The 19170-nt window shown below is 41.8% G+C and overlaps 1 protein-coding gene across 9 annotated transcripts in view; it reads right to left on the minus strand.

The window, feature by feature from the left end:
• LOC136438795 (protein CBFA2T1-like) overlaps positions 1-19170 on the minus strand; it is a 190677-nt gene that overhangs the window by 83467 nt on the left and 88040 nt on the right. For 2 of the 9 annotated variants that reach the window (XM_066433748.1, XM_066433741.1), the window contains exon 1: positions 5851-6972. The exons of 2 other annotated variants lie outside the window; for them this stretch is intronic. In XM_066433748.1, the coding sequence (XP_066289845.1) occupies positions 5851-6016 (166 nt within the window). In that variant the 5' untranslated portion in view covers positions 6017-6972. Of the gene's footprint in view, positions 1-5850; positions 6973-19170 lie in introns of those variants that run through there. 5 more of the 9 variants (XM_066433740.1, XM_066433743.1, XM_066433739.1 and 2 more) reach the window with 3 other exon arrangements.

Here is a 19170-nt window from a genome sequence, read left to right on the forward strand (position 1 = left end):
GGAGCAGGCGGGCAAGGCCTTATTGAGTGGGTAAACAAGTTAGCCTGGAATCCAAACCTATTATAGCTCCCGAGTCTCCTCTCCGCAAATTTACGGAGACTCAGGAGCTATAATAGGTTTGGATTCCAGGCTATAAACAAGAACAATACTATTTAATGTAGGAACATCTTTGAAATTCCTCTTTCAGTCTAATCTGAACAAATCTACGGTAAAATAAGAATATTTCTAAAATAAGAATATTTCGTGGCAGTCATGGTCAGCTACAAAAAAACTGCTCAACCACATGGTTTCAATAAAGCGCCAGACTTTTGAGGAGCAGGCAAGCAAGGTCTTATTGAGTGGGTAAACAAGTACGATACTGTCTCCCCACTCCAATGCCAGGAATTCTGTCTGTAGCTCACCGCAGTCCTAGATGGAACATATGGTCCCCATTTGCCACTTAAAAAACAGGAGCAGCCAGGATATTACACAGACTTTCTGCCTAATGAAAACCTTCATCCAGCCTTGAAACAATACAGCTTCATTTGGCACAACTGACTAATTACTGGGGCTAAGCTATTGGTGATTCGTTTATTCTCCAATCAAACAAATATTAATCATTACAAAGCATATTTCACAATTATATCTAAAGAAAGATATAATTTTCACAACTCCATATTGATATTGACAATTAAATGATAAGAATTATTCTCTTCAAATAATCTCCCTATCTTCGTGCCTATGTGTTGTTGTTTTGCAGGCAAATTCTTTAAAACATGTAGCCAACATCTCGGGTCGTGTGGAAAATATCAGAGAACCCAATCTTCTTGTTGAATGACAGGAACTTGACATAATAACATGTTGGCACCATATGTTGGGCATGTGGCTGGCACTGTGCCATTCCTACTAATGTTGGACAGAACAGCAAGCGTGTGGGAACACTGTGTGTACTTTTTATGTCAGGAATGTCGGTAGAAATAGAGACTGCGGAATTGGACATTTCCTGCTGGAGCAATAGACCATGGCGCTGATACCTATGGCAAGACTTATCATGATCAAGGTGCGGACAACATGTGGTATAAACACACGCCCTTCACCTGAGATGGTAGTAATAGGCTGATGATACAAGTGACGTGTTTGAAATTTCTCGTAAAAGCAGTGGTCATCAAGAAGGTTCAATGAATGTCATTGGCAAAAGAAGATGCTTTGGAAGGAAACACTAAAATGCAAGGAGACAGCATTTCAGAGCCAAATTTGTCTCAATTTGTCGTAAGTTGCAAAGCTGTTGACAGTGAAAGGCTACAAGCTAGCCTGGGAATTTGGACATATGGGGCACAAAGCATACAAGTCATTTTCGTCATTAGTATATACTGGCAACATGCCTTTTCATGAACTTTCCCTATAGACCTTGAAACACTGTAGACCTATACATATAGATTGTTCCGCGACAAACATTATGATAAGAAAAGATGGGAAGGCAATTGGGCAGTTGACATTCAAGAATACTTCCGATTAGCATTCTACTCCTTGGAGTTGGACCCATATGTACATAATCTGAAAAAAATCAGATATTCATCTTGTTTGAATGGGAAAAATTTATCTAAATGCCTTTCTCTTCTAATTCAGACTCAGAGTACTATGCACATGTCTGTCACACACTGCAATGTCAATTTAGCCAAATTTTATTGTGATATTGTAAGTAAAGGTAGTCCCATAGTGTTGTTAAGGCCGTAGCTATAGGGGCAGTGGGTTGTTATCCACTGTGTCTAAGGCACGTTATTGAAGGCCTTAAGGTAGGAGCCAATCCCTGTCCTTCCACTGCCTTTTACCTCCCCAACCGAAGTCAGGTAAAAATTTTCATGCCTGGGTGGAGTTCCCAAGGACAACATTTAACCAGGAATCAAACCCAGGTTCACTAGCCTATCCACTCTGCCAATCTACGCTGCCACGGTAATCATACTCCAAAGAAAAGTTTTTGTACGAACAGCTCATCTTTCACCATCTCCTCTTCCCCTCTGTCATGTCTGTGATCATGATTATTCAACATGGGAGCAGATGGCACCACGCGGTCCCATTAGCAGCAGAGGGCTAAGGTCCCAGGCAGCCCGTCATATTTCAGCCCCGACCCTCACTCTCTATTCACCACTCACATGAAGGAATGTTCCCCGCACATACCTCGCCTCAAATCCATTGAGAAGCACGACAGAGAGAAAAATTTGGTTAAGATTTAAAAGAAAAAAACAATAAAGCAGGCGACTTCAGAGTGAAGACGAAGCATGATGCTTTTTGATTGCTAGTAGTGCAATACGAATTCCCTATAGCTGGCATTTTCAGCCAAGCAGACCAGATCACCCTACTCTTCTGGATAAGTTTTTTTTTTTTTTCATGTGCAGAGGCCATAAGCTTCCCTCATACAAAATATACACGGGGCCGCTGGCTTTACGCCCCATCCGATAGGACAATACAACTCTTTTCCAATTGTGCCTAGACCCGGGATTAGATATTATAAACATTCCAAAAACACCAAATCTTTTGCATTTTCATACAAGGTAGCTACAGACGGAAGGACCAACAGAAGGACTTCTAGCCCATATAAAGTTGAACGTCTGTCTCGGTACTGGAAACTAAGACGTATATCTTTAATAAGCTGGAAGAGGGGGAAACAGATCATCATGCAGTACACCTCCTGGCAAGGGATGAAGTATTCTCCCCTCATCTCATGTGCAATTACCTCGACGACGAGCATCATAAACCTTGAATATCCACCTGATATTAGAAACCCTCCTTGCAATCTCATCTGCACTACCAAGGGGTCACAGACGGTGAATAATCTATCAGTGCATTTGTGCTGTAAATTGCGGCGGCATCCCCCATCTCATCAGAGACCTCGCAACAGGAATCCATCAGGAAAAAAAAAAGCAGGGCCTATATACCGCTGCCAATAACGGCGAGATCACACAAGTTTTTGGGGCAAACATTATCTAGGTACAATGTGCCAAATACATAGGATACGGATAAGAAATTGAAACCCACTTTTACAAGCATTCAGTATTGATTTCGTATTTTCATACAGCCAGAGGATATTTCGCATTACCCCTTTCATATAGATTCCCTATGAGACAGTGCTCAAATAATTTAACAGCAATTTGATGATTCCAATTCAGGCCACACCAATTTCATTTCTTCGTTCTTGGACATTTCTATGTAAATTGTAGCACAAGGCATCAAGAAAACAGAAGGCTGGGGTGAACGCTTGCACCTGTCCCCATTCACTCCCTGAAACTGTGTGCATCAAAGTACCGTTACAGACTTTTCTCTTCTGTTTTCATGTTGATATTCCAACCTAGCATATTTTTCTTTAATTCAAAGAACAGAAGACTGTGGTGAACGCTTTAACTGTCCCTGTTCTATCCCTGAAACTGTGCACCAAAGTACTTTCACACCTCAGATTCTGCTTTCATATTGATTTTTCAATCCAGCTTTTTTTTTCAATTCTGACAACCAAGATATTGACTTGGTGTGACCGTACCTTCGTGAAAACTTGCACCTGATCCTGTTCTATCTCTATAACTGTGTGCACCAAAATACAGACTTTTTTCTCAGATTCTGCATTCATGTTGATTTTCCAATCTAGCTTCTTTTTTTTCAATTCCGAGACCCAAGAAATTGAATTGGTGTGACCATACCTTTGTGAAAACTTGCACCTGATCCTGATCTATCTCTGATACTATGTGCACCAAGGTTTTCTCTCAGATTCTGCTTTCATGTTGATTTTCCAATCTAGCTTTTTTTCAATTCCAAGAAACAAGAAATTGATTTCGTGTGGCCTTCCCCTCGAAAAAATATATTTTCAATCATTTGGATGACCAGCTGGTCCCGGTCCCCTGTCCCCTGTCCTCCCCTCATCTCAATCCCATATTCCACACTCATCGCCTGTCTCTCCACTCATTCTACCACCATGCTAGCAAATAGGTCCTCTGGGTGCCATTTCCCAAATATTCCAATTTTCGCCGGAGAGAAAACTTCACTTTAGAGATTCCCACCCCCATTCCGAGACACTCCCGGCTAAAAATCTCCCGAAAGCGATGATGGAAAATATTAGACATGTGGGCGCAATTTGAGCCCGGCTTGTGCATATATTTGCCTTGGTTTTAATTTCTTTAGGACCTAAAAGCCTGTGGTAAAGTGGCAGGTGTGTCGCATAATTACATTTCAAATTTCCATCCCCCAAACGCCGGCTCAAGATACGGGAATTATGCCTGCGGAAGGAAAGGCCGAGATCTTGTACAAACACGGCCCATTTCTGTGGGAAAGTGTCCAGGTTTACCCTGCAATTACACTCCGATATTGCATTTCATCCCCACACAATGTGTATTTTATGCCATATTAAACCTACAAAGGTCCTATTTGATGCTAGTTTACGTCCTATTGGAGGCAAATTTCCCCCAATGTATTCAACTCAATTCGGTAACGGCATATATGAATAGATAGCGCGTCTGCCACCTTGTTAAGCTTTCAAAGAATATGTTCCCAGAAAAATTTGGGCATAACGACATTATTTTTCATCATTCCTTTGACAGAATACTCCCAATTATAGGAGATGAATGGAGGGAAAATAATAGAGGCAAATGTTGCACATCACCAATACACTTACCTTCACACAGCCCACCACTATTTTCTATATATCAACATTGATGTGTAAGGGTGAATGTAGGTCATCTTTTGTGGCACAATCTGATTCGACCAGCGCACAAAAAGGGACAGACTGTCGGCTTTACAACTGAATAAAGCCATCCTAACAAAATAATATATTTGCAGGCGTCGCAATGCAATCAATCTACTTTTTGTCGCTTTTTTCGCTATCGATTACCACTTTCACTTCTCTTTTAGAAAATGCAATGAGTTTTTTTTTAAATTTATTGATGGATTCCTAAGGTGAAGACTGTTTAGAAATACTTGTGTCAACGTACACCCACCGATTGGTAATTTTCGCGAGACTTTATTCCGAGGAATTATTGTTATTGACAGAGAGGGGTAATTTCGCCGAAGATAAATTTGAATCTTATAGGACTAAATCCTTTCTGTATATTCGCATGGAACCCTCTGATAAACTCTATATTAGTCAGAACGTCTCTCCGTGTTGAAATAGTGCCCTTCAATTAAGTAAGATTGATGACACGGAGGGGTAGGGAGATTTAGATACACACTTGGCAATTGCCTATTCTATCAGTTATTAGAACGGGGAGTCATAGATACACGTATAATGGACTTGAGTGAGGGGGCTGCTATGATAATGTTTACCCACGTTTATGTTGAAATATTGCCTGCCTGGCATGTTAAATTGGTACAAATGCCATGCGCTATTGCAGCATTTGGCTTGAACTTCAAGTTGAAGACAGGAGACTGCCAAAGGAAGAGTGGCAAAAAAGCCCTCCCTATCTTATATATCACTCATACAAGAGGAGTAAAAGGAACATGAAAAAAAAGCCTACCGTAACAATAGAAACCTAGCAAAAAGACACAAAATATTTACATACTGTGAATGTGTATAAACAAATACACACGGACAGCTATTTTGGGATCGAGTGCTAAAAATACGGAAAGAGTCTGACTGTAATATTTTTGGCTGTTGGCCACAAATAGTGGCCCTGCATTGAAGTATGGAAATATCAGCCTGTACATGTAGATTGAAGTCATTATAACTTCTGTGTCACAGTGCAACTTTTTACAATGTCACGATCAACACCCCATTTGACAGCTAACAGCTTTGGCATGACCCAGTAATCAAAGGGGGAAGGCCGCCCTAAATAGTGCAATGATTGCCGGCATGCCACATAAATAAAACAATCGGTAAACACGGGATAACCTTACTTTTCAGCTCGAACTTGTTGGTGAACTCGAATGAGAAGACGCCCTGGTAGCGGTGAGGATGGGAATTCATCAGTTTCATGAGAGTGATGGGCTTGCGATCCTCCTGTACATCCGTCGAGGTTGAGCAAGATCCAGACGCGGGACTTGTCTTCTGCATTTTTCCCATAAAGGGCCAAAAATAGAAAATACTGCTCAGACTTCAAAAAAAGAAGAAAAAGAAGACTGTCCCCTAGAAACTGAAATTATTCCGTGGGAAACTCTGCGTCGGGAGTCGTCTTGTTAAATCCGTTGGCACGGTATCTCCGCCACAGTGGCACTGCCTCTTCCTCAAGCACTAAGCCTTGGGATATCACTGACGGATATCTCTCCTACACATCACAACATGGAGATAGCATTTCAATCAGAGTGGAAGTTTTAGAATCTCATTAAAACGTCAGGCAGGAGTCAATCCTCTTTGCTCAGTCTGTAGCAGGCAGGAAGAGTCCTGGGACCTGACATAAGGAGTGCATGGCCACACGTGTTGCAGTTGAAAACAGTTCAGTCCAGTCCTATATACAGCCCACTCCCTTACACATCACAGCATAACTGGGCTTGACTGATGGTGGCCCCAGTGGTAACCTTACCAGCTGACATGTGCAGCACACATGCCACTCCACAAATCACTTGGAGACTGCAGCCTGGTACCGCAGGCTGGCCTGAGCAGGCTTCAACACAAGCCTGTAGTCTGGGTGTGATGTGGGTCAGGCTAGGACCCAGCTGGTATGGCAGAACAAGCTGATTTGTCTGGGGATCATCCCATGCACACAGCCTGGTGCCCTGCTGCCTCCAAGGGTGATATGTTCCTGATGACGACTCCTCCTAGCCTAGTGCAGGCTTTCCAGGGATGTCCACTACTACAGCACACACACGTTGTAGCAGCTATCGGCTTGTAACGCCTCCTACAGACATCTCCACGGTAACACATGCATTAAGAAATGGAGATCACTGCCCACGTCTAGAAGAGATATACCTTTGGTGGTTCCAAGAACTGCTCTTTTATCCAACTGTGCCCACCACTACTAGTGTAGGAGACTGGAAGGCTGTTTGCTGATGTACTCACAGCTGCCTTGTGGGTGCCAAGCCTGACTGCTTCCCACTCTACTGTATTTACTCATCCCTCCTGAGCTCACCGACTCCCTTGATTGGACAGCCCACGGAGCCTCTGATTGGCCAGCACCGGGCCTGAACTGGAGGCCTGAGTGATTGACTCGGCTGTGAAATCCCCACTGATTACAAGCTAATGAGTACAGTGGTGCCAATAGCCATGTGGGTCTCTTCCTGGTCTGTTTACAGCTCCCCATGGATGCAGGTGGGCTATGTAATGGCCCTTTCCGATTGGTTGTCTAATTAGCTGGCTGCAATCTGATTGGTAGAGCTCCAAATGATTGACAGAAATACTGACATTCGGGTAGAAAATACAGATTACACCGAAGGCACTTTGAGCTGATGACAAAGTAAATGGACACCTCAGCAAGTTTAGGAACACTCCATTGATGGGATTTAGGTCCAAAGTATGGTTTAAGGGAAGGTTTTTATGGTTCAGAGACTGCTCATCACCAGACTGAGCTACATTCACATTCCAGCACAGTATCTATAAGACCTGGTCTCAGATGGCCATAGCAGCACGGTCATCCATCAGGACAGCTTTGCTAATCCCCTACGATTCCTCATCTCTGTAAAATGGATGGTCACTGGCTTACGGAACGATCACATCGACGGCAAAGTCTTGCCGGACGCGCCGCGCGAAGGAAGAGAGATGGAGAAAATTTATCCTCCGCGGTCAGTTCGGAAGATGACTTGCTCTAAACAAGCTTGAGTGATCGTACACGGGTAAGCCAAGCGTCCATGGAACTTGATCTTGTTCTGGGTAACAAGAGCGATGGCTTTGGTGCGGGGGCCACTGATTGAAGAAGGCCAAGAGAAATCACTACGAGGCACGAGACCCCGCACCCGAGCCTGCCAAGCGATATTGGAACATCGCGGAACGTGCGAATTGATGGCGGGGGAAGGGTGTGGAGTGATTGCGATGGCAACGGAGTCCCACCGTTCGTGCAGGGTCGAGTGGCTGCAGCCCCGCTTTGATCAATAAGAGAAGTGGTTTTACAAATGGCTGAGTGGCGGACCCATCAGCCGGGGGAAAATTGTCTGACAGGAGTCGTTACACGCGGGTCACGTCCGGGCCTCAGGTGCGAACGTCGGGACTCATCAGTCCCAGAGATCAGCCGGGAAAATTAGTCCTGACAGGGTCCCCTGGGGATGGGAAGCGGCTCACGGCGTAGATCTCAATCAGCCGATTTGTAGCCGGCAGGTTGGGGCAAATGGCCGATGGCTCGCCCGATTCCATCGGCAAATCATGGTCTTAGTGCAGGGAGATGTCCCCTGGCTGAAAGGAGCATGGCATGAATGATGTCGCACGTTTCAACAAATCTCCCCATCTTTCATCATAGCCGGGACTTTGACCACTGTAGTTACACACTCAGCACTACACTCCGGCTTTCAAAAGGAAGTCTCTAAATGAGGGCAGTCCATTCAGTATGGTTCGTTAAGTCGTGTTAAGCATTTATTGTACGGAAGGTCTATAAAATTTGATGGGTCCATGAAACCTGAGAAGTGTGACATGCTGTCCCCTACACAGTTTTACACCTTATAGTGCTAGAAACAGTTCAGTTTTTAGACCTATACTTCCCTCCCTTACGAAACACTATCTGAAATTCTTGATATTTATGGTAATTCTACCTAACTTCCCAATCACTATGGCAGTAAAGATGTACCCTAGAACTGCACCAAGAAATAAGGAAAGAAGATATACTGTGTTTTTCTTTACTGTATCCAAACTATCTACTATTACTTAAAATCTTATCCAGTTCCTTTAGTAACTATTTTGGGTGTATCTACTTTAATTTACTTGACTGAGTGTGTTATAATATTATTGTTTCTTTTCAAAACTTTTTTTCAACAGTCCTGGACAGTAGAAGAATGTAAGAAGTATGCAGTCTACTCCAATGGACCATTTACAAAATGAACCCCTGACACCCTCACTTATATAAGGGTCAGATGTTAAAACCTCTACTGACCTGCATGATTTCAATTATAAGAAATCCAACAGTTTGCAAAATAGCAGGTATGACATGCTTCAGAGGGTAGGGAGTACCGCAATCTTAATTTATCTCCAAACAGATGTTAGGGGGAGGCTAAATCGTTTCCTTTTCCTACCCGCCCTTTTCTGTCAAGGGTGCATCCCCAACATCTGCTTGGAGATTAACTCAATTTACTGTAATTCTTGTTTCTTTCACTGTAACTTTATGATCACTGTTTTCACGTTCACCTCCTTGTGAACTTATCATCACCGTGAAAAATGCTATTATTATCACTTATGATTCCTTCACAAATCCGTTCTGTAAATCACTTGCCGCCACCGTGAAGTTAAAGTTCAGTGAAAATGTCAATTTTTCTTACACCATGAAATTTTGCTATCATGAAGATAAAGGGAATTACACTATTGACATGAAGTTCTACAACTTAACTGGCAACAAAAACTATTTTGCTTCAATTTTCCCCAATTGTACATGCATAGCTCGATCTGTGTTCTAGCACCAATCCCCCTTTTCTAAAATCCTTTATAATTCATTCAAAGCTGAAAGACATTGATAATGCTATCATAGGATATCAACATGCAAATGCAGTACACCTATCTGTATCGCAAAGTGTTCATGACAGGGAAAAGCTGGAGTGAACTGGAGTGAAAGACATATAAGCCTGCTTGTGTCCAGACACACCTCCTAGTCCTAGTGAGGTAATCAAATATACCTAGACTACAATAGAGAGCATGTATAAAGGCAAAATCTGGTAGCAAGTGCAAAGTCTCCTTCCTTGTAGCATCTCCTCATTACTTCTGCAAATAATGACCTGATTTGCATTCTCCATGTCTAATAGTGTTCATCTAACTTCCAGTTGTTCCAAGTACGAAATTACATGTACCATGATTTAACACTAAGATATCATAACATATTTTTCGTTAATCATACAAAGAAGGTCTCCACAAAACCCCTTGTTTGCACCTGTTACTAACACTTGCGCAGCTGCTATAGTAATCCTCCTCAAGCCGGGCTGAGCAGTAATGAAGATGATGATGATGATGGCGATGAAACTGGCCCAGGGTCTGTAGTTCCAAAAGGAGCTGCTAGATGGCCCAAACCTACATGTACGCCTGTTCTTCTCAAGCCCTGAAGCTTAACCGCCTTTCAACTACAGCGCCAGCTGCTAGGGGGGCCATAATCAAACCAACAAATGAAATAATATCCACTCACAACTTCTCGAGTTTTTCCACAAAAACCCAACTATCAGAAATGTTTCTTGTTCATTGATAAGATCAACAAATTGAAAAACTTATCAACAGAGATCCAATATGTTACAAAATTAATTATAGTTAACACATCTTTTTGCCCTCTTTTTCACATTGTGATGAATTAAAACAAGATGAAACGAAATATAAAAAAATAAAATAAAACAAGATAAAATAAAACAAAATGAAATGAGAAATTATGATATAAAGTAATTTTTTGATGCAAATCAAGTGTTTGTGGCAAAGATGCATAACTAAGATAGGAAACACAACTAGCATAAAATGTTTCTCTCTGGAAAAAGACATTATCATATATCATATAGATGTACAGTGTCACGTGGAATCCCCAGTGTAAATGCAGATGCTGTCAGTATTGTGTGTCTACCAAAAGGTCTGCTACTTGCAATGCCGCAGTGCAGATGACTTGGCTTCTTTATCAAGCTTTACTCCCGTATTGAATCGGGAAGTATTCAGTATAGACTTCAGCCCTCAGTATGCTGGAGGCATTTCCAACCTTAATGCATCACCATGAATAGAAGATGCGCAACTTGATTATGTCCAATTCCACAAGAGGACAGTAAAGCCTGTGGTATTATGTCCGGCAGGAGTGTTAACACCGATCTCCTTCAAGTAGGGTGCGCGCACTAAGTCACTCTGGTCTATCAATTCCACAGTGATTTCCTCTGTGCCGCGTAGCTGTCGCAATCTGAGCAATAAAACTCGGGCTGACAGTTGGAAAATTACCTGTCACGACTACCCCGCAGGCGTTTAATGCGTTTTTCGTCGCTGCCATTGCTTCCGGAACGTGTGCCGCGCGGATGGGAACTTTTGGGATAACTCGAGTCTGCCTACATATCGCAAATACATTGTATGTGTACCAGACAGGGTTGCTACCTAAGGATGAGACGATACGCAGGAGACGAACGTATGACATCATACTACGTCAGGACAACATCCGTGACGTCTCCCGGGGCAGTAAAGTCGTGGTTACAGCCAGGACATCCTGATTAAAGGATCTACGGCGGAGCCCGGGGCATCTCCACCTGCAATAGACCCAGCTCGCCAAACAAATCAACAGGGCCGATACACCCGCCAGACTTAAGGGCCTCTGCATGACCCCTGCAAAATTGCATTATATGCAGCGCTCTCTGCCCCCAGGCAGAGTAGAATAGGACCTGCAGTGAATCTTGTCATTATATAAAAACCAAGCAGTGTAGAAATCTGATACTTTGCCATATAGATCTTAAACAAAGAGTTTATATTCAGAGGCATTAGGATGTGAGTCTGTATAATAAATATTGTCACCTTCCAAACATAGGTAATGAAAAGAAATAAAAATCTTCACATTTGTCTATTTGTTTATTTGAGCTCATCACAACGTGAAAAGGACATATGGGGAAAAAACTCAAAATCTGTGGTGTTTTTGTTTTTCTACATGTTATCAGCATTCTTACAGCCTTGGAATAAAAGAACTTTGACTAATCATACTGTTGGTTTTGATGGGTTCTCTTTATTCTATGAAATATATACCATTTGAACAAATTTGTAGACATTTTCTGATTGGAATTGAACTTAAACTGAATACTCAGTAAAGGGGAAACACATGCAGCACAGCTTTTTTTAGAAGCTAGCAGGTTCTTCCTGTAAATATAGCAGGCAGTGACAGGACAAGTGTGGCTAGCAGCTGGACCTGTCAGTCATCTATGCTGGGCACAACCTGCACCTGCCAATACAAACTACTGAACAGGTGTCTAGTAAAATTAGAAACCTGACAGTTAGGTTCAATGTCACATGCACATGACTGCTTTATATACAGTACTTACTAACAGGTGTCAAAGGTTAACATATTGGCAACCTCTGCAAGCCATTAAATTGAAATAGGATTTTTCTTACAATTTTTTTTATTCACAAGAGCTACAGGCACATGAGTTAAGAAAATTTTGAAGGAGTCACCTGAACGAAAAATACCTTAAAATGTTCAGCAAAAAAGCAAAATGATTGGAATGTTGGTGGCCCTTCATAAAAGTCTTCATACTTCATAATTATGTCCGAAATGTGAGTTGTGCCTCTTGTTTCTGGGTGAGGCCAAGAACTTATTGAACACCCCTATATGAAAGTATTATAAGTGGATACACATACAGCAACAGGTTGATCCAATTGAACTTTGCTGCCTTCAAACTATAAAATCAACTACACCAAGGTGGAACAGTAACAGATAGCTGCATGCCCCTTTTCTGTAAGGCGTAAGCAGCCTATTTTGATTTTCCGAAATTTGTTGGGAGAGCCGTCTTAGGCACGTAATTCGTAGGGAGGAGACCAATTTTTGCGTAATTGTCTTCCTTGATTTTAGCGTATATACATGTAGGGGGTTCTTCTGAATTCATAGTAAAACATTGTCAGGACCCCCACCCCCATGCAGACCCTCTTAAGGACATGTTGGGTTGATGTACCTGTTATCCTCATCCATGCAAGACAGCGGACGTAACAGTTCATCTGGTAGGGGCAGGATGCAAAAATAAGACGAAGACACGGTTCTCATAAAGGCGAATTTTTGTACCCTGTGAACCACTCTAGCCTGAGGCTGAGGCAACATATAACGCAGGTGATTGCAGGTAACACAGGGATCGAAATTCATTTTTGGGAATAGGTGCACTGGTGCACCCAACCAAAAAAATTAGGTGCACAGAAAGAATTTTGGGTGCACAACTTAATTACAATAAAATAGAATGTCAGCAAAATAGAATTACAACGTTAAACCCTACTGCCTTTAATCTGTAATTTTACAACTTGCTTTAAAATTTCAAACAAGTAATTATACATCAAATAAAGTTCAAGAAAGGCTATCTTTCTTTTTCTGATATTTAGATTTCAAGAATATGCTGTATGCTAGTGTGCAATGGTAACTTAGCCCTATAGCCTTAAAAAAATATCTACCCACAATCAAAAATTAGGTGCACAGCTCCAATTTTGGATGAACAAAGGTCAATTTGCACCCAGTATTTCGAGTCCTGAATCATATCCTCTGTTTTGGCATCACAGCTGCATGGAACCCTGACTGAACCAGGATGCTCTTTTCATCACCTTAGGGTCGGAAATTTTTGTTTTGCACTATATCATCATGGTGTTCCCCCAGGTGACCCCGCAAGGGGCATAGTAGGGGGAGGGGAGGTCCCAGGCTAAGGCGGGCAGGCCTCCAGTCTGGCACGGTACAACTCAACGGTGGGAGCCACTACCGTGCCAGGCAGGGCATTCCACTGGGGGATGGAGTGGGGGAAGAATGAATATTTGTATGTGTTTGTTCTAACGTTGATTGTTTGATGAAACTAAAAGGCACAAAATGTTAAAAAGGTAGCCTTTAACTTGACCTCTAAAGATTCAATTGACAAGTGCGTAGATGGGAACGAGTGCCAAAGTCCCAAAATAGAACAATAAGGAGCTGAATTTCTGGCATCTAATGCTAGTTCACCTAAATCAGCAGAGTAACATACTGTACATGTGACTTGTGAGTATATCCGGGATTTTAAAAAACACACCCTGGTTCTAGTAGTCTGATGACCTCGGGCAGAAAATTATTACAATAATAAGAGTTTTGAAATGAAAGTTTGTAAACAAAGGATAATTTTTGTTTTCATTCGGAGACAATTTAAGTTCATACAGTATCTGTACGCATACAAAAACACTATTTCTTTTCTCCTGACCTGACCTGACCTGAATAAGAGTTGACAAAATATCTAAAGCACTACTTTGCATATCCTACAGTAACAACAAAGTGACACATATCCAACATCTAAAAACATCATTAGATGCATGCCTTGGTCATTCTAGAAATATTCTCGAAAAGCATGAGATAACATCTATCCCTTGCATTATCAGGTATGACATCAATGAAAACGGTTTGTAGAAAATTGGCAGCGACATTTTCAAGTCACGGAACTGTCGCCGGATCCCTGTGCAAAAACTATCAGGTTAATTGCGTAAGTGTAGAGGGCGTGTGAAAATTGCATGTGAGGCATCGAAATTATAGTAATTTGCGAGGTGGCATCATGTCGGAGTTATTCCCTGGGGAGAGAGACTGAGTCATTGGCACTCGGCCAAAACATTTTACCTCGAGCTTAATTTTGAGACAAAACAGCTCAAAGTGATGTAATATGAAATATTTGGTGAATCAATAATGCTGGTGAATATATGTCAGTTAAGATATGGTGGATGTCTATGTAACCATCTATGTGTTGTCAACGCTGATTACTTAATTAGGGGCAATAAATCTTTATATAGAACTTCTCATGACAATCAATGGCCCATGAACCCTGATTAGCATTTTAAACATGGATGGATCCTGATTGCCAGGTTATCTATTGTGGAGTAATATCACTATTATCAGAAATATTTTTTCAGACTGTCCGTCAGAGAATTTGAAGTTGGGCAGTTTGATACAATAGCGGCTATCCAAACATGCAATTGTGGGTATTGATATCGATAATGGTTGTCAGTTAAAATTCAATGCAGTCTTACGGTGAGATCACATTTGTCATAGGTCGTCGTATGATTTTGATGTGAAGAATTTTCAACCAGGCTGTGAGAGAACCAATTCTGCTGGCAAGGATCAAGGGCAGCCTTTTCCGTAACTGAATTTTGCAGGTCACATGCTCAAGGCTCTATCTCAAGAATGCCCTCAGTTTGCAATTGTACAACACTTTTACAATGTACATGAGCAGGCCCTCTGATATATGTCCTGCCACTGGTGGACCAATGAAAGTGAAGGCTGAAAATTAGGGGACTTTTTGGAAAATGATCATAAAACCCCAAACCCCAAACTGGCTACTGACATTCGTTGCAAGTATAAAACTTTAAAAGTCTGTAACATTCTTTATTCCTGGATGAACTTTGAAAAATGAAAAGAAAAAAAGAAAAGGCAGAACTCTCTTCTCGGCTTTCTCCTCACCTATTCCAACCATTCCATACTGAACTCAAGAATCAGCCCTCCCGATATCAAACTTTGCCGAGATGTGTAACATGTTGTCCAAGTCAGCCTCTCATCAACAAGACCCAATACAAGAGCCTGCTGACACGAACTACAAACATTGTGAATTTAACGTTGTGAAAAAAACCAAACCACAAAAATATACACTGCATGCCACCAATGATTGACAATAGAACTAAACTGCCACCCCTAAGCACATCACAACAGCACATTTCACGGACAGGTCCATCCATTCTCCACAGCTAATGCTTCGCGCTTGCTACCATTGTGTTCACAAAAAGGGTCTACAGGAGCGAAACAAGATGTTGTGTGTCGCATAATTGGCTCATTTCGACCCCATCAGGCATCAACACCGCATTTCACGCTGTCCTGATCCGACGATATTGTAGGCTACGAGTCCCGGATTGTGTCGGAGATATTAAAAGTATCAAATTGTACCCGGGGACTTACGTATCGCGTTACTGGCTATCTATTGTCAATCACTTTATGAGGACAATCATAAAGGACCCACACTGTAAGTTGAGCTGTAATCTTCAAAATCATCTCCACTTTCTATTCTTTTATTTGACCACTACTATCCTGTTCTAGGGCTTAACTGACTAGTTTGGTCATTTTTCAAGATGCATTTGAAATATTGCCTTTTTGGGAGGACGCTACAGTAACTATCTTTTTGTTGAGGAGGGGGGCATATTTCAAAATATATTGAAGTGTGATTTCACCTTTTTTCCCTATCAATGACGAGCCCACCTGCATAAATTGCTGGCTAATATGTACAGGTGATAAAGAGTCATGAATAAAATCTGTTTCACACTTGGCTGCCCCCCACAAGGGACAATGATGGCACCTGGTCTCAGCAGAGGCGCTCGCATCATTACAACTTTTCAAGGCACATCCATTTGTTTCTCACTGGGGCCTGACGGGTCCAGACATGTTCAAACTTCATGTAACGTTTGTGAAAAAAATTGTCGATTGGGCGTCAGGAGGATGACGGCTGAGGCACAACGATTTAACAGTTTCAACCTTTTATTTAAAAAGTCTTCATCAGAACGGAAAGAAAAAACTGATTCCTAAATGTGGCAGCACTTTAATCCTAATGATATTGCTCGTTTATTTTTATTTCTATCCAAATTAATACAGAACAAAACGTGGAAAAAGCTGTACTGTATCTTGTATCATTACCTTCGCCGAGAAGGTTATGCAGAGGGTAGCGTTTGTATGTGTGTGTGTGTGTGTGGGTGGGTGTGTGTAAAGAAGCAGAATAACTGGACAAGGCCTGGATGGATTGTCTTCAGTTGATATTTGGTAGGTGGGTAGGTCTTGATGAGACAAGGAAATGATTAGATTTTGGGTCCCCTAGTGGCTTGTTTTCTCTTTTTTATGAAAGCGCTTCTAAAATGCTGTAGGCAGTACATGTGTACGTAATATTCTTGCCGGTGTGTCTTTGAAGGCATCTATTGCTTGGATTTTGGTTGCCAAAACTGGAAATATTCTCCTGAACAAAATTTTGCCCAACGTTTCAAAACGCCCAAGTCTAATGGCCAAAAGACGACTGGCACTCCAGACAAAGACAAAGCCTAATAATTCTGAAAACAAACCTGTAAACAAGCATTTCGCAGTTTGCTCTTAAGGGCTAAAACTGAGAAAACCGCAAATGTACCACAATTTCCACATTTACAGTCTCTATCTTTCTGTTTGACATGTTTTCTTGGGATTTACATATCAGCGTTGAACAAAGCCCCAGACTATACTGAATGGGAGACTTAAGACCTCCACTTTATATGCAGTCTAGTTGCCCTTTTCCATTTAGGACGAGGTGGGAAACAAGAAAACCTGATCAAATAACGCCCGCTCAGGTGCAGGACCCCATCTCTGGACAATATGGGCTTTGTTGGGGAGGATCCCCTATCTAATGAATGTGGGCCTGGGTGGACATGCTGTCATAATTGATGCATCCATAATTGATGGGTAGCATCACAGGTGTATTGATGACCGAGATTGAAAGGTTGACTGTGGAGAATATAATGTTACATGACGTATGTAGAACACTCCTTGCCTCATGTACACTGCATATTAGACTCGGATGAGTTCGGGTGAGTTCGGGTGAGTTCGGATGAGTTCGGGTGAGTTCGGATGAGTTTGGGTGAGGTGTTTAGGCATACCGCTCAAAGTTCCACTCAGAGTGCATTGCTGTGTGTTTTTTATTGACTCTCTAGTCCAGCTGATAACAGAATATCGCAACTTTAAGACACTGCCAAAATGCCATGTTTCCCATGATGATTTTTTTGTATCCTCAGACATCCTTTTATTACAGGCTTTTTCTTTACATAGTTTTTCTACAATAGCCAAGACAAAAAACAATAGCTGCTGTATAAAGGTAGACATGTACATTGTGTATAACAGCAAGATGAGTCTCTCCATAGTGGCTTTATGTAACCCTTCATGTAACTGGCTTTTGAGTGCACCCATTTCCAGCGCATTTTGGCAGTGTCTTAAAATTGCGATATTTTGTCATTAGGCCACACCAATTTAATTTCTTGGTTAACAGAATGATTTTTTCCCCTAATTTTTGCCCAAAAAAATCATGAAAACAGAAAGCTGGGGTGAAAACTTGCACCTGACCCTGTTCACTCCCTGAAACTGTGTGCACAAAGTACAAACTTTCCTCTGAGATTCTGTTTTCCTGTTGATTTTCCAATCTAGGATTTAAAAAAAAATTCCGTTAACCAAGAAATTAAAATGGTGTGGCCTTAGCTGGACTAGAGAGTCAATACAAAACACACACAGCATAAGTGACAAAAGTACACTATAACATGGACAGCAACTGGGGAAAATGATGGGTTGCTCCTTCGCTAAATTGGACTATCAGACTCTTGTCAATGAGAAATTGTCATAACATCGTGGTATTTTGAGAATAGACATTATAGGCTCTGTTAAATAATCACACTCCAAACATTATGACAGGCTTCAATACACAGTGTACACATAGCCGGTCCAGTTCTCTATAATTTCACTTCTTCATGCACAAAGCCTGGTGGCAAGTCTCAACCTGGCAGGCCCTCATTTGGTGAGAGTGTAACCAAGGAAGTTACGCCCACAGTGGTTTACTTCACTGTCACTTTGTCAAATCCTTCAATGTTGCAACTGAATTTGGAAAGCAGTAAAGGTCAAAGCTAAACATAGTAAGGTTCCACCTACAGTAAGCTTCTATTCATAAATATTTACTTTGCCATCACTTCTGCTCATTTTTCTCAGCTATATCTGGTGTAGTTGAGTCTGGTCTGTCTTGGGAAAAACAGTGGGCGCCACAGTCTTGGTCAGCCGTTTATAACAGATTTTACAGCCTTTTTTATTTCCAGATTATATCCTGTTGTTTCGTACATTCAGACCCTTGTAGTACCTAGCGCACATAGGGCAGCATGATTCCTCGCTGTTTCACTATAATAGCAGGGTGTATTCTTACAGGGAGGGGTTGCTAGCCCTTCCCCTTAACGTGCTTGAGGCACCTAGAACATAGGCACAGGACCCCAATTTTACGTCCCTTTTAGAAGACAGATGCAGCCCCAATTGAGATGCCCTGACCCAGGATTGAACCAGTCTCCCTGCTGGAGCCAGGAGCTAGATCCTGTTGTTCACATCATTGTTCCATTGGAAGGAATTTGTAATTAGACCTTACAGTGCCATGGTTATGTAGCAACCAGTTTTGGTACTGAAGACTTGCTAGATAAGGAGTAGTAGGAGTTTAGTTGCAGGTTTTGTCCGTACAAAAAAAATTACTGTCTTTCATAGCAGTGACAACTGCAGCACTACACTTTGTGCTCATGTCATGCTTTATCGTGAAATCAAGTACTGGGAATCAAGTATACTTAGGGGGAATGACATGAAGATCTGTTTTAAGTTTAAATACATATTGTGATATATTAGGATACATCTGTGAAGAGAAAACAGGTGCACTTGAAAC

This window comes from Branchiostoma lanceolatum, chromosome 7 (assembly GCF_035083965.1).
Source record: "Branchiostoma lanceolatum isolate klBraLanc5 chromosome 7, klBraLanc5.hap2, whole genome shotgun sequence".
In the NCBI taxonomy this organism is placed as follows: domain Eukaryota; kingdom Metazoa; phylum Chordata; class Leptocardii; order Amphioxiformes; family Branchiostomatidae; genus Branchiostoma; species Branchiostoma lanceolatum.